Source organism: Temnothorax nylanderi, unplaced genomic scaffold (assembly GCF_030848795.1).
Source record: "Temnothorax nylanderi isolate EJ_2023f unplaced genomic scaffold, tnyl_v1.0 TNYL_tig0092_pilon, whole genome shotgun sequence".
In the NCBI taxonomy this organism is placed as follows: domain Eukaryota; kingdom Metazoa; phylum Arthropoda; class Insecta; order Hymenoptera; family Formicidae; genus Temnothorax; species Temnothorax nylanderi.
The window spans coordinates 332,442-360,371 of record NW_027249154.1 but is presented as its reverse complement, the minus strand read 5'-3'; the positions used below and the strand labels follow the sequence as shown (position 1 = coordinate 360,371).

The 27,930-nt window shown below is 40.2% G+C and overlaps 1 protein-coding gene and 1 long non-coding RNA gene across 6 annotated transcripts in view; one reads left to right on the top strand and one right to left on the bottom strand.

Moving 5' to 3' along the window:
• The window catches only part of LOC139775100 (uncharacterized), a 332,957-nt gene that overhangs the window by 24,640 nt on the left and 280,387 nt on the right, over positions 1-27,930 (bottom strand). For all 5 annotated transcript variants that reach the window (XR_011718734.1, XM_071710843.1, XM_071710846.1 and 2 more), the window contains exons 8-9: positions 12,459-12,647; positions 1,071-1,164 (exon numbers count right to left, since the gene is read on the bottom strand). Coding sequence is in view for 4 of the 5 variants with exons in the window: in XM_071710843.1 (XP_071566944.1) it covers positions 1,071-1,164; positions 12,459-12,647 (283 nt within the window). In the remaining variant the exon portion in view is untranslated. The remainder of the gene's footprint in view (positions 1-1,070; positions 1,165-12,458; positions 12,648-27,930) is intronic.
• Positions 1-27,930, top strand: part of LOC139775105 (uncharacterized) — a 205,256-nt gene that overhangs the window by 91,846 nt on the left and 85,480 nt on the right. Inside the window, exon 4 of the long non-coding RNA XR_011718740.1 lies at positions 619-687. This is a non-coding gene — a long non-coding RNA (uncharacterized lncRNA). The remainder of the gene's footprint in view (positions 1-618; positions 688-27,930) is intronic.

Genomic DNA, 27,930 nt, shown 5'->3' with positions numbered 1-27,930 from the left:
TATCGCTATTCCTTCCGGTCTCGCTTCTTCACTCCTCATTCCTCTATTCTTCTTTGTCCTCGGTTCTTTCTCTTTACTCACTCTCTTTCAGCACCAACATTACCACCCGAGAATTCTCTTTTCCGCACACTTTCCACGCATAATCATGCATTTGCATGCAAACTCGATATCACTACTTAAAATGTAAAACAACTCTGCGCCTCTGCCGGGTGCCTACCTTGCGGCAGCACGACGAGGATAAGTCGAGTGAACGAAGAAACAAATGCCTAAATAAAGAATTTTCGCGACATTTCCCTCAAGACAAAATGTCGTGTATCAATGCGCTTGTGTATTTTATTCTTCGATCAAGGGAAATGCAAAATAGTATTGAACATCTACCTATCTAATGATAACCTAGAAAATCCTAAAATCACCGTTTCATATATCCATAAAAACGGTTTAAAATCTTGATTCACACAACCAACCCTAATTCGTTAATTACTTCTTTCTTTATCTAATGTAAGATAATGTATATTTGATTTGAGATTTTACGTAAAAACATAATGTAGATATATTTTAATATTATGTATAATTTTGCAAATTGTTTTATTTCATAGTTATGGAAATTTTTTGTTTCAGATGAAATCCAAAATGTTGTTTAATTGCAACGTGTAACTGCTCTCGAAGAAACATCATGGCGAGTATCAAGTAAGTGGTACAGATGTGTAATATGGTGCGGTAAATTACACTTGACAGAGAGATAAAGATATCCCACGAGATAAAAACTCCGCGGAATATTCACATTTCGTATCATTTTATTTATGATTCGCCTCGACGGATTTTGCGCAGTCGTGAATCGATGTGAATAAAATTTCTTATGTAAAATCAGGCAGTTTGTTAAATAAAAAATGAAGAAGCTTGCAGGATATTGTTTCACATAGGTTAATACATCTTACTTTTATTTATGACAGATAAAAAAAGGATAAAACAATTAAAACGTTAAATAAAATGATGAAAATTAGTACTATTAATTAGATAGATAAAATTAGGAAGAAGTATTACATCTTATCGCAAAAGATATCTAAACTTACCCAAACCAGCGTGTCCGAAACAAAATAGACAGCCATCTGTTCCATTGATGACCGCGTGAATTACATCTGTAAGAGCACTCGAACAGATCTCGGTCTGGAAAGAAATATAACAAATTATTTATATACATTTTATGATCATTATTATTAAGTACTGATTATAATATTGGTTTGATCTTTAATCCACTTAGTGACTGACATTCTAAATTGATTCTAATCATTATTAATTACTTCACGTCGATGCAGCTTTAAGGCAACTGAACGAACGCGATTTTAATTACGTCTATCTCGTAATAATAATACTGCGACGAGAAAAAGAGGTGGAACGCGTCAAGCTTTTGCAGGACAGAACGAAGAGCCCGGCCGGGTTCTCGTAAAGTGCTTAAGAAAGCACGTTGGCGAGTCGGGTTTAATAAACGCGTGTAACATCTCCAGAGTGAAAAGCGAGGAGAAAGAAGCAGGGAGAGAGGAAGGGGTCACGAGATTATGGAAGGTGGTCCTTTGTTTGCTCTTAATGTATTCATAGACTGGAAAAGACTTTTACCGCGCCGGGAAACAACGTTTGTGGGTCCGGCCCAAGTGCGGGGCCACGTTTTAAAAAGGGTATGGTTAAATGGTCGCAGCAGTCGGCCGTCGATTAATGTCGAGATATCGAGTATCGATGAGAATTGAGGGAAAGGGAGATGATGGCGGGAAAATCGGAGGGTTGCTCGTTTAGGAGGCGGGTTTCACGAATTTCCTGCGGAAGCTGCCGAGGATCCCGAATTGAGCCTGCGGCTGATGTGTCGCGAGCGATCGATATAAGAAACGCCGCTAGATCGGCTGTCCTTCTTCGCTTCGACGTCGCATAACAAACGGAGACTCGGACGACGAAAGAGATGGAAAAACGGTCGTGTGTTATGAGAGAAGGTACCGCAGTTTACGAAGAAAATCGGGAGGAAGATGAGGACGTGTCAATGCCTCGGCGAAACAAGATTGAAATCTTCGTGGACGAGAATCGGATGAGCCCGAGATGGAAAAAAGGGCGGACGAGAAGCTCGTGGAAAGAGAAAGCGCGCGGAGGAAGGAGAAATGTATCGAGGGTTAGACGGAGAGAAAGAGAGACTGAACGGAAAGAGGCGTAGCTCCGGAAAGGCGAAGTGCAGAATCGAGGTAAGGAGCGAGACGCCTATTGCGGAAAGACAGAGAAAGAGGTCGATCGTTTTCCCTCTTTCCTTTTTTTCTCTCCTGCGCAGTGGCAAAAGGATAGGGAAATAAGGAGTCTAGTCCCTTTCCCAATATGGTAATACCAATCTGTCGTTGCTCGTTTCAAAGGGGCGGCACAGCGTGTAGCCGCAAACGAGCCTGTCGATACTGCCGCAGATTTACACCGACTTCTCGATACAGATTTAGACGAAGAAATGTTTTTTACGCGGCGTCTTGATAAACAAATTAATTTTTATCTAAATCTATTTTAAAATCAGAATCGCTCGTTAATTTATACATGGATGATCGCATCCGTAATTAAGTTGAACTGATCTCATTATCGATAAGACTATCATATTTACATAATAATAGAATTTATCTTTATACATATAATTAATTATTTTGAGTACATATTCGATTCTCTTTATTTCCATTTCATAGAAATGGAATTATCAGTTGTTCTGAAGCGTTAATTTAGTATCGAGCATATATTCAATTGATGAGTAGAAGATATTGAAACGCAGACGTTTTAGCTCGACGTGGTGGATTCGTACGAAACCAATATCGAAACCGACGAGATATCCGACACTTACCACGGCAACAACAACGACAATCATAATTATAACAGGATCATCCCGAGGGATGTAACGCAAAGCAAACATATTTCGCAGATACCTGCACCCTCCGTCGCCGGAGATCTCGCCCTTGAACTCCCCGAACCGTCGGCATGACGGTTAATGAAATACGTGACCGGAGCCCACCGTCATAATCTCAAACACTTGATTCCGCGCCCGTGCGACGGGAGAAATTGCGGAAAGGGTCCTGCCGCGCGCGCTCCTGATGCGCGCGCGACCGAGCGCCCATCGATGTCGAGCCTTTGAAAATTTTCACCGGCGCGAGGGCCACCCTCTGTGATGTCCGCCCTCGGGGTAGACGCCAGCGCGTAATGCTGTTTAACTCTGTCTTTCTCTCTCACGCTCGGATTTCCGTTAAAAATGAGTAACAATAGCAATTCACTTCCGCTTTGATGTCCTTTTAATAATCGAAATCCCCAGAATTGATACGCGGAGAATAACCGGAAATAGAATCGAGTGAAAATTAGTTAATTGGCTGGCCGGTCCTTTGTGTCAATTGTCGCGAAAAATTTTTTTTCGATAAAATTCCTGCGCGAGATTCTTGGAAAATAAAATAATAACTAAGGTAACGTAAAAATTACGTAAACGAATTTATCCTGTCAGAAATGACGTTTATACTTAATAGATTAATCCAGAGTTAAGCTTTCAAAGAAAAATTTTCCCATTTTTGTTCACGAAACTCTTTACAATTCCGGCAATTGAAAAGAAATGGCTCGATATGCGAACGTGACATCTCAATCGCGCTTATCTCGCGGTGTTTATTTCGAGCAGGGTGTAGCGCGAATTAAAAGACACGCGTTGCGGTGTGACTTACAAGCGGCCTCGTGTCATCACGCTCGTAGTCGTTTGAATTCGGCTTGCATGACGCGTTTCGGTAACGCAATATTGGCGCACCGGACCGGAATACCAATCGCGCGGAGGGTCGGATGTTCTGCTCTCGCAAGCCCACCTTCGGCTTGCGAGGAAGAATTCACGACGGAGACCTTTTTCCCCACTTTTCCCCGCTTTCGATTTCGCCATCTACGCTCTCCTCCTCGTTCTCCCTTATTGCCACCCCTTCTTCCGATACCTCTTCACCCTTCTCCGAGCGCGAAATGTAAAACTCATGTCGAAAGTTCGGAAAGAAGCTGCGTGAAACGTTCTACCCTAGCGACGCTGAAGTGAGATGAACGAGGAGGGGTTCCCTTAATGGCTGGAAATAATCGAATGATCTTTTTCCCCCCTTCGTCCGCGTCGTCGACGAATCTCTTAATTCGCAAGTTTTCCAGATGCCTCAACAGCAATGTCTCGTGATGGCGAATCGAAGTGACATTACCGTGGACATTCCTCAACTTACAAGCGACAGTACTTCCACAGTTCGCGAAATTCGTATTCTTTCGATATTCTTGCAAAACCTTTATTGACGATAAGGGTGCGCAGGAAGTTATTCTTTTTAGATTGTTTCTTATCATTTCTATAATAAATATAATTAATTCATAGGGAAGTATTTCTTAATATTAATAAAATAATTTGATTTTTCTCGAACAAAGAAGGCATTAATGTTTCATGTCGTTATAGCAAGTAATTAACGTTCTGTTAGCCAAATGTTAATTTGAGAAACTCAATTTTAGTAAAGAAAATTAAAAATTACAAAAGAAAATGCCGAGCAATTAAAATTGATCAAAATAGAAATTTGTTCGTCTCTTTGACAAGAAATATTCTCGTTCATCCAAAACATCAATGTAGAAGAACCGCTATTTAGCGTTGTGCTTCTGTAAAAGCATAAGCCAAAGCCTATCGCAGGCAAATTTACATAAGAGCATAGCGTATAAACGTCTCCGGCCAATGAGGCTTCTGGTATAAGCTTCACAGTACAATACAGCGGCTTACGTCGGGCGCTTCATTGGTCGACGCGTTTATATGCTATGACGATGTTCTTATGCAAATTAGCATGCGATGCTGCTGATGTATCAATATTAATATAACTATAGAAACAGTGGCAAAAGGCGACGGAACCTTATTAAAATATGCCGAGAAAGCACAATACCAGTTTAAAATTAATATTTATTAACAATATAAAACGTAATATTAAATTTTAACTGTATATTGCGTGCGAAAATAAGATTTAGAATGAAAATTGAAATGTGTTTTTATTTAATTGCTGTTTTGATATTCAATACGAAACATTTGTCCAGCGTTTTCGATAAAAGCCGAATAAATGCGCTATTAAGTGGCGCGCTTTTTCGAGTAGTAGATAATTATATCATCGCTTGTTTGTTCGCCCGTCCGATTCGCAATAACAAATGCGAGTCACGTAATCTTTTTCTTCGGCACGATCATGAACGTTAAAATGGAAAAAACGTGTTGAGCAGAAATTTTGCTACCAATTGAAAAAAGACGCGATCAGCATTTTTATCGCAACAACGCTAGATCATCCATTGTCATCAGCATCATTGAACTTTTAACAATCGCGCTAATCACGTATATTTATTTTTAAGTTTTTCCTCGCAATGCATTTAACTTGTGCGGCTACAATTTTTCCCCTAATGCTCAAGTAAATATAATAACTCTTTAATATCAATTGTTTAATCTGCTTATTATAAATGTTTGATTATTTTATAAATTTATTTAATAAATTTAATAGATTTTATAACTCCAATTCTCTAAGTCCAAAAATTTCTTGTTAGAATTATGGGAGTAAATTTTAGGACACTCCATTATAACGAGCATTTTTTGTTAGGTCTCTCAAATCGGGGTATCACTTGTATTATTCAAATTCAATTACAGTAGTTGATAGTAAAAATAAACATTAATTTATATTAACAATTATTTATATTTGAATATTATCGGAAATCTGCAAATAAATCACTTTTTCTCCGCCAATTGTGACGATTTGCAATGAACTGTCTTACGATAATTTTATGCGCCTTTATCTTACCGCAATTCTCGTAAGTGTCACAGTAAAGGGTTACGAGATAGCAGTATTTTTGTATGAGTAAGACGTAGTCGCATTTGCATGTAGATGCGCGAATCACGGAATGTCTATCGCAACGACGTTGTTCGATGAAAACCGTATCAAAAACAAACAGTCCTGAGGGGATGCTTTTCGCCCTCGCGACGAGACACGAACGGTTAGCGATTGTAAGCTAGGTACGATGAATAGAGGGGATGGGGAGGCAAAATGTGCGAAACACACGCTCATGTACAGGAAATACCCCCACCGGAATTTACGAGTGGGTAATTCCAAAAATTGCATAGCGATACACGCTTTCTGCTCGGCATACTGTGATTCATTTTAATCTATTTGTTTACAAATAATTTCCACTGACGATCGAAAAATAAATGTTAAGCAAACCTCGTGAACGCTCAACATCAGCTAAGCAAAACCTCGTGAAAGCTCAACGTTAATCGATTTCTAATGATTTAATGATTAATAACTAATAACATAATTTATAACTGTGAACAAATGTCGAACCAAACACAAAAAATTTCTACTATAATTTCAAGATCAAATAAGTTTTACATTTCTCTTATTCACCTCCACAGTAGAATCAAACTGCATTGTTGAATCCAATGAAAAGGTACAATGGAGATGAAAAAATGAATATAAAATTATTTAATCTTATCCTACCGTAGCAAGCCATTAAATCCGTAAGCTACAGAATATAATCGTATCAGAATATAATCGTCAATAATGAGCACGTGCTCGGTAAAAATCTCTTCGAAGTTGACAAATTTCCGCAGCAGTTTGCCAAATGGTAGCCGATAAATTCGGAGGAAGTCCCGTCTGCGCAAATAAGCGAAATTCGTTCGGCGGTCCGCCGCTCAAACGGCGATCGCATTTACATCGTTGAATTTTCGACTCGTCGCCGACGCGCCGCGTGATAACTCTCGGGATAACAACTCGGAAAACTTTTCATCCACCTCCGGATCCGCAAAATGGTGCATGGTAGCGACGGAGAGGAGCGAGCGCGGGAGGCTGGCGAACAGGCGAGAAAGGGTGGTAGGGCGTCGGCTTGCATGAGCGCCCTTCCACCGCGTGATGTCGTGAAATATGTCGCGATTTACACGGGAGATTGGCGTCATTGGCGCCTAGGGAGCGAACGAGTGAGAGCCCTCCCTCCCCCTTTCCTCCTTTTCTAGCATTATCCCCTGGTCTACTGAATTCCCACCCCTCTGCCCTGATCATGTCATCCTCTAACCCCGGGGCGGGCAGGAGCGGCTTGCCGGATCAAAAAAGCATTCAGGAAATCCCGGTGTCTGTCTGAACGATGCAAAATCGGAATTGTGAGACTTCTCCCCGCACCTCTCTTTATCCTTCAGATTTGTCTCCCGTTCTTTTCTCGCCACTTATTCTATCGATGATATCCGATTTCCTGAAAAACCGGCTCTCGTTCACCGCTTTGCGAAAACCATCGTCTAACAATCCATTAATCCGGTGTAGTTGTACGATATTCTTTTTATAATTCGAATCTAATTCGTAATTTAATAACCAAAATCAAAGATAAGCTTGAATTTTTATTAAAGAACGGTTACTTCAAATCGACCGAAGAATTTCTGAATGAAAAGATTAAAAGAACTAAATCTCAAGCAATTCGTTCAAAAAGATATCTTACGTTATTATGCTGCAAACTTTAATTTTGCGCATCATTATTCGATACACATCATAACTAAGTTTATCCCACAAGGACGAAAGTAACCATAGTTTGCCATAGTCTGTCATGGAGCGAGCATCTATAGGTGCAGCGAGGTGCAACGACTGTCCGCTCGTCCTCGCCACCGTTCGGCTGGCACCTGTCAAACTTCATCAGCATTGCTTAACACTCGGTCGCGCTACGGCGCAAATTAATCCCGCTGTAATATGGAAATACGTCATTCGAGAGGATACGATGGATAACTGGCCGAGCTACGGGCTAAGGGGTAAGGAGCGCGGAGCAGAGTACGAAGGCAGGATACCTCGGCCACGGAACCGTATGATGGGTTTATAGATTATCGTACATTTGCTCGAGGATGGTAATGACGAGCCCCACACCGATCACTTTTATTCGCGAGTATATCTTCTATATATTTGCGGAAAAGAATTTTTTAGAAGCCGGTATAGATTCGGATATTATTAACGATCTATATATTTACGCATAATTTACAGCTTATTTATAATTACTGTTAAGGAGGATCGATGCTTAGTAAAGTAGGCTAGGAAAACAATCTTAAATATAATTATGCATAATTTTAGAAAGAATCTGTGAAATTTACATTAATAAAAATACGCCAAATAATGAGAACGATATTATATTGAGATATTCGCGTACGTTTTCAATCAGAGTAAATAATACATTATCGGTCTATTTTTTTCTAACTTATAATTTTCGAAAGTAATTTTTTATCAATTTAACATTATTCTTCCGAGTCCGAAAAAAGGGGAAACTTGACACTATATATAATCGACGATTTTTTTTACGAGGCAACGGAATTCCCGTGGGAGTCAGGAAGCAAGGTATCGCACAGGCTTATAGGTCTCACCGGGCGGCTCGTTCAATCAGCATATCCCGGCAAATGAGCAATAGATCGGTGACGTGCATACACATCGGCTGTGTGCGCTGCGTACACACACGGACATAGATACGCACACGCGCGTACGTAATCCACAGCGTGACTATTAGTCGTAAGTCAATAATAAAGCCCTTGTCCTGCCGCGGCTATAATGGCCGCGGTGAATTATTCTGGTAGAGATGCATTGTCCTGGCTGGATCGCCGGCCGGCTTGGAATTGTCGGCCGAGCACGCACATGGCGATATACGATATACGCGGTCGCATATGTGCACGCCGAATGCGTGGCTGTTTGCGCGTATGACGCGCATAATTGAGATGGATGTCGATTGATTCGCGGCCGGGTTTCGTTCGCGCGGCCCGGCCTGCCTATTGGCAGCTCATTGTTAACACTCAAGTAGTAGGCTCAGGTTCCCCGTAGTTGTAGTATATGTTTTACAATGTGTCGTTGGCTATCTCATGGCGATGAAGGTGAACTGCATATTTTATTAAATTATATATAAAGTTTGCCTGTGTTAACAGAAATGCATCTTATGTGAAATATCATAAGAAGTACTATCTTTCTTAAAATTATAGAAAATTGTGTGCAAACAGTTTCGATTAACCAAATACGTTTATCGATAATAATTTAATTTTGCTGATAAGTTTTCTAGTCCGTATTTCAGGAAATTTAAGTCGCGCGACTAATAATAAGTAAGTATAAAGATATTAAAGCGAAGTAGCCAACGATACTTAAAGAACTACTTGAGTTTATAAGCGTGTCAGTTTGAATTAGGCTTCTGAAATGTTTCGTTTTGTGGAATCTTTTGTTATTAAAGAAAACGCCTTCGTTTTTGCAAGGTCGTTTTGAAAAGTGTAATATTACTTGCCGCGCCGTGGAGAAACACAGACTGTGAGTTTTCCGCTTCGCCGTGTATTCTTTCCAATAAATTGTTCGCTATACTTGCGAGCCGCGTGTGTCCACGTGATCGAATACGCGAAAAGAAAGTTTCGCACAAATTGCACGCTCAAGAACAATCTTCAAAAGGATTCTGTCGCGCTTCCTTCTGTCTCTTCCTATTATTTCCTGTTCGAAGAGATAAACTTGGTTACCTGATATATACGTTTTTCAATATCGCTTCTCGCTCGCGTATTTTCTCGATTTCTTCCAAGTTGGAAATATAGACCTGTAACAACTTTTAAATCAATCTGAAACTTTATCAAAGTTTATCGTGGACTTTATCAAATAATCTATCCATAGTATTTACACTACCGTCGCGCGTCGTTACAGATTCTATTAATGTTTAACTGGTTGAAGTGTTAATAATTGAAATTGCGCCTGTGACTTACTCCTCGTAAACAGTTCGACTGTAATTTCGGTTAATCGTATTTTCTTTAGCCGACGGACATTCTTGTTAATTTGCAGCTCAAATATATAGACACGTCACTTGCCCGCGGGGTGTTTTATGGAAATGTCGTCCGATACGACGCGCAAATATATAGCATATCAAGCAGATTATGTCGCTACTAAAATTACCGTCGTCGATTGAGGGATATCGATAAACGTCCACCTGCTATCATGATCGGTTTGCCTGTCAATAGGAGAATGATGCGCAAATGTCAACATGTTTCCACTTATTTTATATCTATCTTTATACATACGAGCGGTATTTGAACGAAATTTTGAAAGGTTCTATCTTCATCATTTTAAAAGTATTTTATGTAAAATTTATTTTTTTGGTATCATTTATTTCTTAAGGATCACAATTTTTTGTTGCATTGGAATAACTGGCTATGAACAGTGATATGACAGTGAAATATAAACATTTCAGTTTGATTCAATTTTATCATGACAATTACTATTGCCTTTGTGTTCGCTCGGCATTAAAAAGAAGATTTCATTGTTCGCAATTGTCCGTTGCTAGATGCCTCGTGTCGATAACGGGAACTTTCGAAGGGCGGAGATCGGCACCATCGATCCTCGCGAGTCTACAAAAACGTCAAAGAGATCGCCGGTTTGATGATGAACGATTGTAGGTTGCTCGATGGAATGGCGGCGCGACCCGGTGGTCTTTAAAATATTCAAGCGAGAGTGTGTTTGACGGCCAATCGGAAAGGACGAAAAGTCGCGCTGGACGCTGGGACTCGCTCTTTCGAATTCGGGACTCGCTCTTTCATCCCCATGGAGCTCGCCCCCAGAAGCCCCAACTGGTTCGCAACCAGTTCGATGGATCGCGAAGAGAGGAAAAAAAGGAAAAGGACAGAAGGAGGGGGGGAGGAGAAAGAGTCTATTGTGTCTTTCAATGACAATCGCCGTGGCCGACGGCGACATTTGATCGAATCAATTGATTGGTTTCTATGGTTCTTCTAAACACAGCCGGGGCGAGGGAAAAGCGCTAAGAGAAAGAGAAGGATTGGAATGAAAGAAAGAGGGGGAAGAGAGGAAAGTGTAGGCAGGACAGTCTCTCTGGAGTACCAGACGGTACTCGCGGGTGGAGGAATGGAGAGGTAGAGAGAACGGGACAGGAGCTGTTAGAGCGAAGAGCGAGGGAGGGACTCAGGAATATCCAGTAGCTCCGGGCTCATTTGAATCCGACGCTCAATAATGTCCCTCAGGAGCACCGAAATATCTCAATATGTGTATATAACGTCGTGCTGCGGCGTGGCTTACGATCTCTAGCGATATTTGCTTCGGCGGCGCCATCCATCAAGGTCGCATAATACAATTCGTCGGGATCCTTGATATGCAGAGAAGAGGCCTCCATAAGAATTTTCAATGCGACGAATAACGATTGTCGAGTACAATTCGCCGGATAAGCACTTAAAAATCTTTGACTTGATTTTAATGCTGTATTAATAGCGCGATTAATATGTCACAAAAATATATATAAGACATGTTTACCCAAATTTTATCAATTAGAAATATGCTTTAAAAAAATTACGGATTTTGATTTAAAATCTTGAAAAACAAAAATGTATACAGCCTGATTCCAAGATATGAAGAATATATAAAAATATTCCCGCCGTATGATAACACGATAAAGTGTCCCGAGGACGCTGCTGGCAGGGCTCGGCTCGCTCGGTAGCAAACGAGGAAGTCACAGGCAAAGAGCAACATTCGCCTGGAGGGATGGATTTTCCTGTCAGAGGTGGAGTTTAGAGGTCGGGAAATTAGTTTAGTTATGCGCCCGGCAGGGACGTCTCTTACGTTTCCACTACCGACGTAAGACCTCGGCGGAGCACGTACATGTTCTAGGGTTCTCCTCCTCTCTCCCCCCCCCTCTCTCCGCACTCCGCGACTCTCTCCCTCTCTTTTATTTCTCGCAAACTTTCTCGAGTTTTCTCTCCAGCTAGCGCTCTCCTTCTCACGAATTCCGAAGAATCGAGCCGGCTAGCGGCCTTCGAAGAATCAAGAGCTGGGAGGAGCGAGAATTTCCCGGAGTGGGAACAAATCGAGCGAGCGAAGGAGAGAGTCCTCAAGTAGCATTGAGGACTGTTGCTACTTACTACTCCGGAACAGCTGGCTGACGAAGACGTCATTGACTCAAGATCCCTGTCTTTCTCTCTCGCGTGCGCGTGCAGACTCTGACTATCGAGCGATCTTAAACGCGCTCGTTATAAGTGCCGCTTTGTTCGTTGCGCCGCGTTTGAGTGCCATTTGAAATTTAAACGTTAACGGAGTTGTGAGTGGCAGAAATTAAGTCCCGTCCGATGTCGAATTAATCTCATGGCAAAGTATTTCAGGTACTTTTTTGTAACTTTGATAAGTATCTGTGCTGAGTGCGTATATAGTGGAGAACATGTAAGATTCATGCTCGCATTGTAATTAAATGGTTAACGTTGAAGTACATTAAAGGGTTAAAAGCAAAGTAAAAATCAAACTTTTTCGAATAACGTTATACGTAAAAGTAATACTAGGTCAAATGTCTCTGTAAAAATCTCTTTCTGGAACTCTACCAAACAAATCATTTGAATAATTTAATTAATTGTTCTCTAAATCCGTTTGATAAAATAATAAACAATCAGAGACATTGTCCTATATTTGTATAATTTTATATCAACTTACTTGAGAGTCTTCCTCGGTAAAGATGGCGTCGAACGCGAACATCTTCGGCGCCGCCACAGTAGGCCGTCGATCTTCTGCCGATGAAGATTGCCCAGATGCTGGATCCACTAATGTAACTTGCTTCTTGCGCTTATCCGCGTTGAAGAAGCTACCTCCGTCTCCGGGTGATACCCTTAGCATAACTTTTACCTGAATAACATACAGAGAGTGCAATTAAATTTTATTTGTGTTATAAAATCAATGGTAGGATTTTAAATTGATTAAATGTTAAATCTGAAACACATTATACCAGCAAAATGATTCCGACTTATTTGATAATACATTATATAAATATTGCGTTTTCTTAAAAAATTATGTAGAAAAATATATTTTTTATTTTACTCTTCGTCGATATCTTATCTAAAATATGTAATAATATCCTGTTTTAGTAAAATTAATCACATTATCTATTTAGTATTGCAAGCGTAAATATAACTCTTCAACCGTGAGTGTGGAACATTACTGTTAACGATAAACTTCTTAATTATTGTGAAATTGAATTAGTTTTGGATAGACAGCCAATTGGATAGAGCGGATAGACAGCAGATTACATTTGGTGACTAAAAATAAAGCTTTCCTCTCACTTAAGTGTTTGACGATTCCGCTTCAATAGGTTAATATTGCATAATAAATTAGCTCTGCTCTTGAATAATACGCTCATCAAAATTATCTGATAGACAGTTCTACGTTAAGTGAACGTCAGGTCTAAAATTACTTTGACCCACGTTATCCGATCGGTCATTGAACGAGCCACGATACTTACTAAATGCACACAGAATTATTCAAACAAAATTGCATTTAATAAAACAGTCACAGTTGTATCAACCTTCCGTGATGCCTCTGTCAATTATTTTATGTAAATGCCATGATTAATGTGGTATAATTAGTGTAGAAATAACAATAGGATAATGTGTATAATATTTCATTATTATCAGCGCGAGATTATGCCAGTTATATAATATACAATTAAGTTATATAATATACAATTATGTTTCATACGCACAAATTTAATTAAAATTTTTGTATTGCGCTTTGGATTTTTTCAATTATTATTATTATGAATATATGTGCATGGATACACATTTACACATACTCTTTGAATTTTTCATACGAAGTTATAATTTTTACCGCACGAATCTCAAAAGAATTAATTTATCATCGTAGCAGTTAACAATCGTAGCTTAAAAATGCCCGAACGCATGACATTCAATTACGATATTCGAGCCACAATGGACGCCGGGTAATGTAATAGCGGAGTAACGCGTGTATCCAAATATGCGAGAAGATATTTGCCGGTCACTCGTGAAATCGAATATTGCTCGCAAAATGTCGAGCGGGCAGTTGAGCATTCTGGCAAACAAGTAGTTGCTGCTTTATTAAAAACCATATATGTTGACGACCTGCGACCCCATTTATCTGTAGCCTTCAGCATTTTCGGATTTTTCGGAAGTTCAGCATTGTTAATTTTTCAATGGTAATTCATATATTTTTTCTTGCATCTGAATTATTATACGATTTATTTGATTTTTTTTCAATAACTTAATTTTTTGAAATTTTATCTTTATTGCTAATATATTCGTACTTTCAGAATTTAAAGTCACTACTGTTTTACGTCACTATACAATGAATTATAATAATTATATTATCGCGGTACAAAAATACTGTGGTAATTAATTATTTTATAAATTTACAGAGCATACTTTTGGGAAATAATATTTTGTATTAATACAATTAAGCATAATATAAACTAGAAAAACGAAGATAAAAAAGAATAATTTAATCGGTATTAAGTTGTTCTTCCCGCGAACTTTTCAATTATTTTTATCTAAAGATTTACACCATATTTTACGCTCGCGCGTGATTTAAGCGAACTCTAACGTCCCGACCGATAAGACGCGGCGCACGCGTTCGTCCGCGCGAAGTCACGGCGATGCATTATTAAAGCCGCATCCGGTCCCGGTGCACCCAGATCGATGTTGTCGGTACCGCGAGAGCGGTCCACGATTTGCTCGCGCCGGCTCGCTCGTCTGTCCGTCTGTCTGTCTGTCCAGGAAATTGGGTTTGGAGATTTCGTTCAGATTGCGGTGCACGTCCTATCTCTTGCATGCGGAAACTCCCCCGTCCCTTGCGACGGCACACAGGTACAAAAACAGATACGCGCCTTTTTTGTTTCTGTCCCCCAACCGCCCGAACGCCAACCCCGCCGTCTCCTCGGCATCCTTGTCGCCTCTTGTGCGTCTCTTCGCCACGTAGATAATAGTTTCGCGAAAAGACCGGAGCGCTACTGATCGAGCGACCGGAAATAAAACGGCTCCCTCGACGGTCTTGTTGGAGGAACTTCTGCATGCATCGATCGCACGGGCCTCTTCAGTGCCCTTCACCCTTTCGCGAAGGGTGTCCTACTCGAAGGTGAGTCGACGACCTCTGTCCTATTCGTTCCCCGAGACCCGGCTATCTGCGAGGTGGTCCTACGTGCTTGCCCGCAGCTACCCGGTATTTCGTTACGAAGCTGATTTCGAGGGGGGATATCAATTCCGCTCGAACGGGCCCGGCCGGAGGAGGATCGGTCTCGGGTCCTCGAAGCTGGCGAAGGACACTTTGCACCAAACCAGCTCCGGTTCGCAACGCGTTACGGCCATTACGCGCAGCAATTTGCAGCGTGAAGTTCTGGATTAACAAGAAAATGGCGTTTAAATCCAAAGAAATAGTTTTGCAATAAATTGAATACAAACGTTTGTGAGAAGACGTTGCATGTAAAATCTATAAACCATTATGGATATTTTATTTAGGTTCTTAATTGTTACGGAGATTTTTGTTAACACGATAAGATAATACCTTTCCACAAATAATATACGAAATTTTAACAATATATTTTTAATATTTTTATATGCAATGCCATTTTCTTGTAAATCTAGGAAAAATACATTTTTTTAAATATTATCGTAACAATTTATTATGGAAATAAGTAATATCGTTTTTTTGTCAAAGAATGTAGTTTTTGTGGTATGCACAATCAATTATCGAGCAGAATATAAAACTATGTCATGTACACATATTGCATGCAAAATTGAAAATGGCTATGCTGAATTTTTCATTAAATCTATTATAAATTGATGTACAATGCAATGCATGGTTATCAAACTATTACTGCAACGCTTGTTGGTTAATTTTAATTGCAATACGATTTCGATTTAATTCATATCCATGGTTTTTTTTTACATTTTTTCTTTCTTGCTCGTAACATTGAAGGGAAATTTTCGGGATGCTTCCATGGAGAGAGCGACCTTCATCATGTTCGAGAGTCCCAATGTTTGATAGACTTCCACGTACCGCAATAAAGTGCCTGAAAATTACATTTCAGGACGGAGGCCTCCGGTAAGCCTGCCTCGTAACCGTCAAAGTTCGTCTAAGTACGTACAGTCCTCGAAACGGAACGGCGGGGAAGGGAATTTTACCGCCGCTCTACCCGAATTTATGCGTCCTCTCCACGGGCTATGAATTCAGGTTTACGCGCTGGTACGTTGGAATTAATTAGTTCGCGGTCCGGCCTGAAACATGTAACTGATTCGGACGAAAGCTCGGCGATAAACTGTGATCAACGCGCGAGTGATCATAGAGATCTCTCCAAGATTTATTAAGGACTTAATCCAACGAGTAACTTACTCATTGCGCTCAAGTGCTTTTACAAATTGGACATTAAATCCGTTTTGAAAATGTTCGCCGGTATCTCTCTATCTTCTTTTGTGTAAATTTTGTAGTTACACACACATATACATTAATATTTTAAATTAATTGCATTCTTACAAGTTAGGATTTAGTGCTCACATTTTTGTGATATGGACAAAATGCAAATTTACTTAATAAAATTATTTTATTAATCATTGCAAAAGTAATGGGCTATTAAATAATATTGTTCATGCATGTGATGCATATACAGGCGCTCAAACGATGCCACCGGAAATGCTACCTGCGACGGAAGTAGCGCGTTAATTCTTTAACGTTTGAACCGACGAGGCGCTTACGTACACGTTAGGTTACAACATACAAGTGTTTTATGATGGCACTCATCCTCGGAGGTATTATCTGCCAATTTACGATCATATGGCGCGGCATGTTCGGTGCTTATAAATGAGCGATATGTCGCGTAAAGTTCCACATAAATTCTCGTCTGACCCACGATCGGGTCATCGTCTGCACGATAAAATCAAGCGATGATTGATTCGCCTGTTGGCGATAAATAACGTAATGCGACGAACGATATAACGTGAAGCAGGACGCCGTTGTAAATCACTTCATAAATTGAGAATGACATTTAAAAGTGTGAAATTATATGCGCTTAAGAAATGGAAAGTTAACAATAAAAGAAGATGTATCAGAGTAAAAATGAAGAGAATACAACTACGAAAACTTAGTATAATGTATTGTATGCGAAATTACGTACAGTAATATAGACTGTTTCAATTACAGAAAATTAATTAACGAAAAATTTAAATGAATGTTACACTGGACTTTAAACTCAATTGATATTTAATAAGATTATGACGATTTGTCGCTTTTGCTATAACACATATGTACATTCTGCATAAGGGAATATGTAATCTGCACGGTAATCCCAGTCGAGCCATATGCCAAGAGTTTATAGTTTTGATTCGACGTTCGCAAAGCGAAATTGCCATTTAGCCTAATACGAAGTTATACAAATACACATTTGAATATCAACGGTGCTATGTGCTGCTCCATGCCCGTCAAAAGTTCCGTAATGATCCCTAATAATAATTACTGAACATTGGAGACCCAACAAAACTATGCCGGTAGCGGTTTAGTGCTACAGATAGGCAACTTGTAAGGTTTGATAGCAATCTAAGCTGTGCATTCTATACGTTGTATAGCCGCGTGTTGTATCCTATTATGCAAGATTAAATAAGTTGATGCAAAGTGCTGAGATTGATAATAACTTTATAATAAACTTCAGATCTCTTCTGTAACAATAACGATACTGAAGATAATTACAATAGATTGAAATATCTGGGGATGACGCGTGGCTTCATGTCAAGAGCGACTCATATATGCCTCGGCTTTATAAGAGGCTGATTAAAGAGTTTAAAAGTTTTGAATACAAAAATGTGAGAGTGTATTGTATGTGTAGTATGATTGATTCTAATTCATTTTGAGCAATAATAAATTAATGTACACAAATTGAAATATTTGTTTCTATTATCGCAGTAGCAAAAATATTTAAATGATCTAGCTATCAATGTAAGAGAATTTCACAATAATTTACAATAGTTGCTTTCATCTATCATGATTTGTTGTATTGCATCATTATTTTCAGTATAACTTGACATTTTGGCTTTGATACTACGTGAACGAAATTGATCGAGAATTAGATTACGCTTCTTTCTCTGATAGCGCCCTAGGGATATTGGTTGTTATGAACGAGATCTGATTGGCGAATCGCAAAGCGCTTTCACGTGAGCCTGCGTCACGAGAGACGCGAATGACGGAAACTAATTGTTGAAACTGGAGTGTGTCTCAACTTCGGTTTCCAACAAGGCGCACTGCGGTGCTCCGCAGTCTGGCGTCGTGTGGCCTTCGTTTGTAAGAGACGAGAAGCGAAGACCCGAGGGGATTTAACTTCGACAACGAATATCATCAAAGGGCCCCGCGAGCCAGCGATTGCGCGCTCTTTAACCGAAGATTATTCGCCGAACGCGATTTATTTAAATAATCGTCATTCAAAGGGAGTAGTTATCAGCACAAACTCTTCGTTAAAACTATAGTAATCTTCTCGACAGTCGCCCCGGGGCAATCTCGACATTCGGCCTCTAACGCGCACTAACCGATCTCGCATGTAAACTGGTCGTATCTCTCGTAGACAGGAAAAGAAATGTGTCACGCAAACACACGTTAGATTAATTAATTAATTTAGTTTAGTATGCGGAAGAAGAAGTGGGAGAAATAAATATGTTTTATATTTATATATATTTCCATTATTATTAGAGAAACCTATCGTCTCTATATTTTTCTCAGCCAATTTTATTAGTATATTATTGATATAACTGATGTGCAAATTTTATAAAGTTATTATAGAAATGGTAGTGCGTTATGAAAGACAAACGGTATCTTTATAAAGTAAATAAATATTTTTTTAAATACGCTTACATCGCGATTATATACTGACATATAATCCGACGCATATTTATAGCTTGGTATCGTTAAAACCATCTAAATGTCCGGCCTCAGGGCAAATTACAAGGGGCTAAAGTTTCTGCAGTCATGACTCGGCCGTTAAGGAATTTACACCGTGAAGACCTTCGGGCGATTCGAACAAAATTTACGTCATGAAATGGGTCAGAGGTATTTCACCCCTCGCAAAAGGGTGTACTACCGACAAATTTGATTTTCGCGAGACGTGGCGAATGCAATCCCATCAGCGTCGAATTTTCCCCGACGATGAAACATCTACGGGATGACACGAGTATAATCCCGTGCCCTGTCCTGGCGATCAGAAGTCAATTCGGGAAAAAATTTTTATATTTCTCGAGTTGATCTTCCTCGAACGTTAATAACATGAAAGAAATTATTTATTAACGTCGTAATATAATCAACAGATGAATTTTAGATATGCGTTTCTATGTTAATTTAAAATGACTTTTCTTGTATAATCTTTCTATTTTACCATATAATTTTTCACGTGTTTACCGCAAACAAGATTTTACAAAGCTTGTAAGTTCAATCTTGAGAAATTATTTATCAACCAAGCTGCATTAGCATCAGAATACAATTTACTTTCCACGAACTAATCTATGCGCACTTTTACAATGTTAAAAGCTTACATGTTTCCTGGCTTATAGCCCAAGAACTCTATTTCTTTGCTAGTCCCCTTCGCCAGTGTGCGCCTCGGTATACACCTTATCTCGGTCGGGCAAAATTTCGCGATTCAGTATGCAGGCACCGCGACGTGGCACACGACAAGAGCGTACCTGTACACAGGGTAACGCAATACTTCCGTGGTCGTCTCGCTAACAAAGCCGCGGGTGAACGGAGTAAAGTGCACGGGAAGGGAAGACGGCAGTGCGGCGGTGGCGGCGGTGACGGTGGCGGCGGCGACGACGGCAGAGGGTTGGTTAAGCGGACCGGCTCGCTGGCTGGCTGGCTTGTGCAAAGGGGTCCTGCGTCAGTTAGGGTTGTCAGTCAAGTAGCGATAGCGGGTATAGCAGAAGCGTGCCGCACGCTACTTTAGCCCGGACCGAGCGTCGCGCTCGCGGTGTACGCTGGTACAACGGTGTGACGTTGTAATGGCTGGATAATGGCGGCTGTACATGTACGTACGCTTAATATCGCGGCGTCAAGCGACGTGAAAAGGAACAATTTGAAATGCTCGGCTTGACTCACAGCTTGCCTAGTTACTTATAATATCTACCTCACTTATTCTTGTTGATCGTCGCGTCCGGCCCTTTTCTATCCGGTTGCTCGACTTACATTTCTAATATTTTCCGGTTGTTGATACCGCGGTAAAGATAAACACTCGCGAATTTACGATAATTGATGGAATTATCGAACGTCGCCTTCAGTTGTTAGAAAGGTACAACATTTTTACAGCAAAATAATTTTACAGCAGTTGACGAGGAAAGGTTGTAGTTTTCGAACGATCGCAAAATATATGGCGCAAATATATAAAATAAATGGCGAAGAGAGCGTTTCTTCGAGCTAGAAAGTATCGCGTTTTAAACTCTAAGATGCTAAGTGCCTAGATTATAGCAGTCGGGCCGTAAGGAACACAGCTTGACGTACCGTAAAGTATGACAGTCATAAATTTCCTCGAGCCACCAACTTCCACCAGTTTCTGTCTTCTTCTTTTCCCTTCCCGCCTTCCTTCTTCCCGGGCAAATCAGAAACACTTGATACATTCCACAACTTACGAGGGCGGATACGCGCAAATCCGCTTTAACTTTTATCGCGATAATCCAATGTTCTCGTGTACACATCGATATCAAATGTAAATGTAAATGTATGTGGATGTGGAAATGCGTATGTGTATTTGGAGTGAAATGGTGGATTGGTGAAAAAAAAACGGTGAAATGGCGAAAGTAATAAGATTCGCAAAAAATGTCAAAATTTATTAATTCTAAGCATAACAGCTCCTTATTTTCCATTTATTTCATATTATTATATGTTCTTCAGCAATATGCGAGTATGATATTTACATATTGATTTTTCAAATGAGGTAGATCTGTCCTAATAAGCAGAAAGCCTCACTTTAAATTATACAGCTCTATAAATTAATAATGTTGCTAATTTTCTCTTGCATGAAACTGTCGAATGCCGCTTAAGAAGGCCATTAGAAGGCGACACTCGTCGCGTGCCTCGTTTTCTACTTGTTGCGATAAAATAGATTCAATCACATGTGTTTCTATATTTTCACAGAGTGCAACATCATACTAGGTATAGATTGTAATTAGCGCGCGGGCTATTAACACGAGCGTATTGCACGTGATGTTAGGCATTTATATTGCTCGTACAATTCAGTGCATAAACGCGAAGAGGAAAGAAGAACGACTGTATTACTTATCGTATTATCAGGCATTGATCTTTTCGTCCCGTACCGTTCATTTATTATTTTTTCCTCCCTTCGGCAATTTCGTCTCTCGTTACTCGTCGGAGCGAGCCCCTCCTCTCGCAGGAGAAAAATCGCTCTTATGTCAGACAGGAAGTGGCAGGCGGGTGGAGGGCAACGAAAGAGAAAGAAATTGGTTTCCAAAGGTAAACTAATTTCAGGCCACTTCGTTTCGACGAGAAGTCAGTCTTCGTCAGCCTTGTCCTCTGCCTCTCCTCTATATCGAATATTCTCGTTTCTTCGTCCATCATCCGTTTTCTTGTGTCTAACCCCGCTGACCCAATTACCGTCCCACAAAAAGACTAGCAACGACCGACGTTTGCATCATCGTACACGGCCAAAAAGGCCCCAAGAATCACACTGTACACGATCCTTCGCAATCTTGAATGCAAATGAGACTTGGTACTAGCGATCCTTTGAAGGATCTCAACATCTTTTGAACGACAGCGGTCGGTGGGGGTCCATTAGACACCACTCACTCGGTCTTCTGTGAAATTTTAGACGTTGATCTTAGGATAATCAAAATAGGCGTATCGAGATACGATAAAATAAAACATTTTATACCTTATTTTAAAAATGTACTTCCTAATTATCACTAATACTTTACTAAATAAAACATAGAAATTCTCGATAGATTTTCAAGCGAGAAAGAAACATATCCTATGTAATAATTAGAACGTATCGTAATTAATTACTTCTAAATTAATATTTATCTGTAATCTATTATCAAAAAAGCAACAAATGTCTAATTATATTGTATTAGGGAACTTACATAACACGACTTAAATGTCTTCTTCTAATACCATTTGCCTTGGTAATAATCGCTAATAATAATCACAGTGTCTAATAGCGTGCCGTGAGTATACCATTTCGTCGTCACTATACTGCACGTCAGGCAATTCCTCCGTACGTAATCCCTGGTAATTTCGACGAGGAGCATAGCAGTCGGGGAGACGTCTCGACGTTTGGATATACCGTCGAGCCGCAGAAACCGAACGTACGTGTAGCGGGGAATGTAAATTGCTCGCTTCTGCCTAAAGCCGCGGTGTAATAAATCTCGGCGACGAAGACACGACGATTGCCGTCTATCGGGCAGGGATAACGTATCGAAATCATGCGTACGAGGGTTAAGAAACGTCTGAATTCGAATGCTCGCTTCCGACGAATATATCCAGTCGCGCTTGCGAGGCGAAAAATGCTCCTTTTCTCCTCGCGTTTCTTGATCAAATAATTAAAACACTCAATTTGCACTTTAATATTTAACAAGAATTAATTAAGAAATAAATAAGCATGTAAAATTCATTGGAAAGTGAAAAATTTTGTGCTTAGCTAACATGCAGTTGAATGCAAGACTGCAATCGTGTATTACTGTATTTTATCAGACGAATTACTGTTATCGATATTAAGTACAGTGCGACATAAATAGGCCATGACATCCAGCAATGTGCGATTGTATCTCGCTCGCGTAATTATAATAAAATGTACATTCCTATTTTTCCGAGCGGGTGAGTTTCTTTTCTCTCGGCCAGAGCGGCGGATTAATGTACAATTCGCGTGACGACAAGTCGTTTACACGCGTGCGTAATTATCGCTCTGCCCCGACGATATCGTGTGTTTTCCGCGGTGATATCTCGCGAAACACCGAAAAAAGTGAATAATTAAGCCGGCCGGACAAATTTTCGTGAGCGACAATGGCCGGTTTGTTTCCCGATTAAAGGAACGATTATCCAGACGCCGCGATTTGCTGGAAAATTATAAGCAACGGCGTCGCAGGCGTCGTGCAATAGACATTAAAAAAGAGGGAAGGGTAATTCTCTCAGGGAATCAATGACATCAGCGTGACGACCAGCCGTAAAGTGCAGCGCGCAATTATAGTCGTCGCGAGTTAAATCGCACGTGTTTCCGCGGCACGCGTTTCTCCCACACACACCGTACGGTCTGACAGCCGATGTAATAAAAGCCTGAGATAAAGGCCGAACTTTACCCGCGCTCGTAATTTTCGGTTTCCATATCCGAAGAACGGTCTGCGTGACGAGCAGTCGTAACGAAGGGAACGTTGACGTCGCGGATACTTTTCGGCGAAGGCAAAGGGTTCTGCCGATGTGGGCGCGGCCAGGAATTATGCTCCGTATCGAAAACTCATTTTTCCCTGTGCCCGTTTCTGCCAAGCGAACGTATTCGTTTCCTAAAACTAGCTCCGACTGATTGTTAGAATTACTCTGGCGGTCGATTCATTGTTTCCGTTGACGTTAAAGAGGCTTCTTCTCGCATTTACGTAAAAATAATAGATCTACAGTGGCTATATGAACTTACGTTGAGCAAAATTACATCTGCTAAAAATTCATTTTTGAGAACTCACAGTTAAAAGAAAGAATAAATGGAAGCAATTGGTTTTATTTTATATTAAAAGATTAAAAGAGAATATATATATTTGAAAAATTAAGAAAAAATTAAAAAATTTAAAGTTTGCGTCCAGCAATTCACCGAATAATTAGAAATTATACATTTTTTTAATTTTTACTTCCATGGCTTTCACCTTGGTGCATATGACACTCAGATCTAAATGGCAACGAGGTTCAGATTTTGGGATTATACCCTTTTAATATTGAATATGCATCTCACGCGATTTTATAATGCTTCAATATCATTACGTGTAATTTCATTACTCCGCGAATGCTGGCTGCTCCACTAAATCGAGTTGCAAGGATAGAATAGGAATACCTGTCTGAAATACTAATAAACTTTTCGTTCTTTATAATATAATTATCGTATTTTCTGTAACCGGTATGCCCGCCAAAAGAGAAAATATAGATTATAAGCGATGAAGTTAATGCTTTCCTACGGCGGCCGACGCTTCTGGCCTCGATAACTTCAGCATTTTCTTTCTTCTTCCTTGCGCGCGCGTAAGAAAATTGATAATACATCGATGCTCTTTTGCTCCTTTGTATTTTTCTCCTTTAATCCTTTTTCTTCTTTAACAAATAAAACATTACTTGCATTACCTTGCATTATAGTAAATATGTATTAGAGATAAAATATAATTTATACATTTATCATTAAATTGCATGTTGGTAATTCAGATTTTTGTCACACATCACTTCCATAATTTGCTCAGCACAATTCCAGCACTATTTGTTCAGCATTATGTTTATTTCATTGTATGGTTATATTTTTTTATATTGATTTAGCATGTGCACAAGATATAAAAACTGAAATGAGTTAATTTTTGAAGTTAATTCGAACTCATGATGAAGAAAAATGAAGAGATTTTTGCAAATCTGTTCCCTCTACTTCGTAATGTCGATTAATTGAAGAATAACAACGTTTTCACTGTGCGACCAACCGGTGCGGCGGCGCGGCGGAGAGACGAAAAGGCAAATAAAACTGCGAAATTATTTTTCACTATAGAGCTCACACTTTAACTGCGAGGATCGATGCAGCGAGAAAAAAAATTACTTCAGCCCTCCGGTACTACGCGTTACGCTTAGCATATTCATGCCCAGGCTATCCGGAGTTTTCCGGTGTCTGACCACCATCGCGCGCCTCTACATATTCATAAATGAATCACGATGCATGGAGGCTGCTTCCGGTCCACCCGAATCGAACCCACTCGTTATTATAAGGAACACGAATGATAATCTTTAATCGTCGCGGAGTGAGATTTCGCTACATTTTTTTAAACCTTAATCATAATTGTTACTTCATTATTTGACTTCAGGATTTTATGAGAATATTAAAGTAATATTTGACTCGCGGAAATTCTAATTCTTATTGGTGATTAATTACAAACTGTCATTTGAAACTATAAAAATTAGCACAGTTTGGGATAAATCAAACGTGACGTGAAATATCTTTTGTCTCTGCTATCTTCGGTTTTCTTTTCTTTTAGAATTTTATTTCAGCATTGATATATATGTACAGTGACAGTATAGAACGAGAAAAGGGCACGATTTCGAGAGACGAGGCGGCGCGCGGCGGGATGAGTCGAATCGTACGGCCGTAAGTGATACGTGCTCGTGTATGGTCAGACGGTCGAGGCTGCGACGCGGTGTAGCGCGGCGCGACGTGTGGCCCCCTATCGCGCATGTAATATGCACGTATCAATACGGACCTTGTCAAATATATCATTCCGCTCGATATACCCGAACGCGCTTTCGTGCGGCCGCCTCTCCCGCTGCGAACTTTATTCAATTTCCCGTTTTCCATCGGTATGTCGGCGGCGTGCGCGGCATAAACAAGCGCGCCGATGCAAAAAGGCGTCCGTTCCGCGTACGTATCGAATTACTATGACCCGGAAGAAACGGCAGCAACAGCTAGCGGGCAGGGCAGGTTCAGAGCCCACTCTGTCCGACCCTTGGCTGTGCCCGCACCTGGAGCTTTCAACAGGTACGTCGACGCTCGCTCGTGTGTGCGTCATGTTCGATAGTCCGACGTGGCGCGTAAACAATTACTCGACGGACTGAACGAGAAGCGAGAAATAGAAGGCGAATTATATTGCGGGTCGATATACAGATACATACGTATTTCACGCTCGTCGAAGAATTACGAGATTAGAAATTCATGAAAAGGTCACACAAATTTTATTGCAAATTTATCGTTTAAATATATTATTTAGAAATCTAACGTAGAAGTCATTATTGAACCCAAAGACGGATTCGATTTTACTCTAATTATAATTTAAAGATTCTATTCATCATCAAATAATAAAATAACAATTATGATTAAGGTTTATAAAAATAAATATTGAAACTATCTTAATACTTTTTATATCTTAAAACTTTTTATATCTCATAGAAAACCATAAGCAATAAACAGAGTGACAAACTACTAAATAAGCACCATGTAAAAACTAGTAAGAATCGTTGCATTTTATCGATTAATCGTGATCGTGTTACACAATGCATTCACATCATTATATTCCTGTTCTTGCCCCTTCCCTGCAGGTTTCACGCGAATTTAATCGTCTGGAAAAGAGGGCGAATACGATAAAATGGCTTTATCACGGTGCGGTATGCCGAATTCATAATTCATCAGCCTAGAATCGTATTTACCGCGTTCGCCATAAGATTCCCGCAAGAATCGCGGCAATAACGGACTTCGTTATAGATCGTTTCACCTCCTGGTGGCCTGCATCTCGTCCACTGAGTGATCCGCTCCATCTCTTGTCTACCCCTCCGTGATATTCGACCCTTGGGATCATAATCGATAAAGTGCATTTAAATGCCATTGTACTTCGAGTGCAGGTGACTTATGGTGGTAGAGCGTAAAAGCGTTTAATGTCGAGCATAAACTCGGTGAACTTTAGCCCACATCGTACCTAGTGGCGCTCGTAAATCGTGCTTTGCCACTTTCATCGGGAGGACACATACATACATACATATATATATATATATATATGTATGTATATATAACCCGCCTTTCTTTTTCTGCCTTAACATCGCTGGGAAATCCTGTTCGCTCGCACTGCGATTTTACGGTCGCCTCGAGATTGATTCTCGAGCACATGGCGAACGATAAAAAATGAAAATTGCCTCGTATTTTCCGGCTCATGAATCATGCTCGAACTGACAGTCACGTAATTGTCTCGTTCTGCCGGGAGAATGGGGCCTGGAGGGAAAATTCTTGTATCGGCGACTGCATTTATTCGTCCGATGCGAAGAACTGGCTTAGGTCGTTTTGGATTTGAATTTAATATTGGGGATATATACCTAACTTGTCATGTGATTCAAGTTTTAAAATAATACTTCGGCGGTAATTTTTTTATATTATGCTCGCTCTAATTACCTCACCAGCATTTCTTTTCATTTGAACAAAATTTGAGGGAAGGTTAGTCGAAATTTCGAATGCAACGCGAGAAGGAATAACTCGTTTTGGGTTGTGTTCCATTAAACGGACTTTTTATTGGTACGCCGCGAAAATTAGTTTGCAGTCGCTATATCCAGTCCCGGTCGAATGTAAGCTCGCCGCGAATTTTGCGATGCTTTTCCGCGTGGCGCGCGTATATTATGGCCAGCGCCGCGTTATAATTTTATAAAAAAAGCAATCGGCCGCGGTTTGTTCCGAGGATAATACATATCGTCATAAACGCACGGCGTGGCGCGCCGCGGCGCGGTTCGTTTGGATTTAAAATTCATTCGTTTGGATTATGCATCAGAGCCTACTCGCGCGTATTCAAAAATTGATTCAATCGTCCGGCAGCGAACAAAAATGCCATACCAATTTTCCGGAAATTCAGTATTGGCAGTTTGAAACCACGTTCGAAAGAGCAATATTGCATTTGCCTGCTCAATTTTGTCTCGGGACGAATCTTGCGTCATATAACCCTGCATCTTGTTGTCGCGACGTGTTCAATGTTCTCCGCCATTGTGTCGGTAATGACTTAATTACGATTCGATTACACGATGATTCACTCGATTTGTCGCGAGCGGATGCTGCGCAGCGAATCGGGAATTAATCCGCGTTATAGCGGTAATGATGCTCGAGTTGCTTGCGAAACAGGCGACGAGCATCGCGGCGAAACGAAAATACTCCACGAATCTGCCACGTTATTATAATTGAACACGAGAAAGTTTTCGCAGCTTTCGCGTAAATCGCTTCAAGTTGAATATGAACGAAATATTTAGTCGTAAGTTTTACTTCTCAAGCATTGTCGGAATAATATTTGCTTCTAATGAAATACTGAAAGATGGAATCGCAAGTACTTTACTTCTTATCTTTCCCATTTTTCTTTGTTTCTGCAGACGTAACAGATTATACGGGGAAACATCATCTCGGGAAAAATATTTTCTGTGATCTCAATATTATTTCTCATTCCAT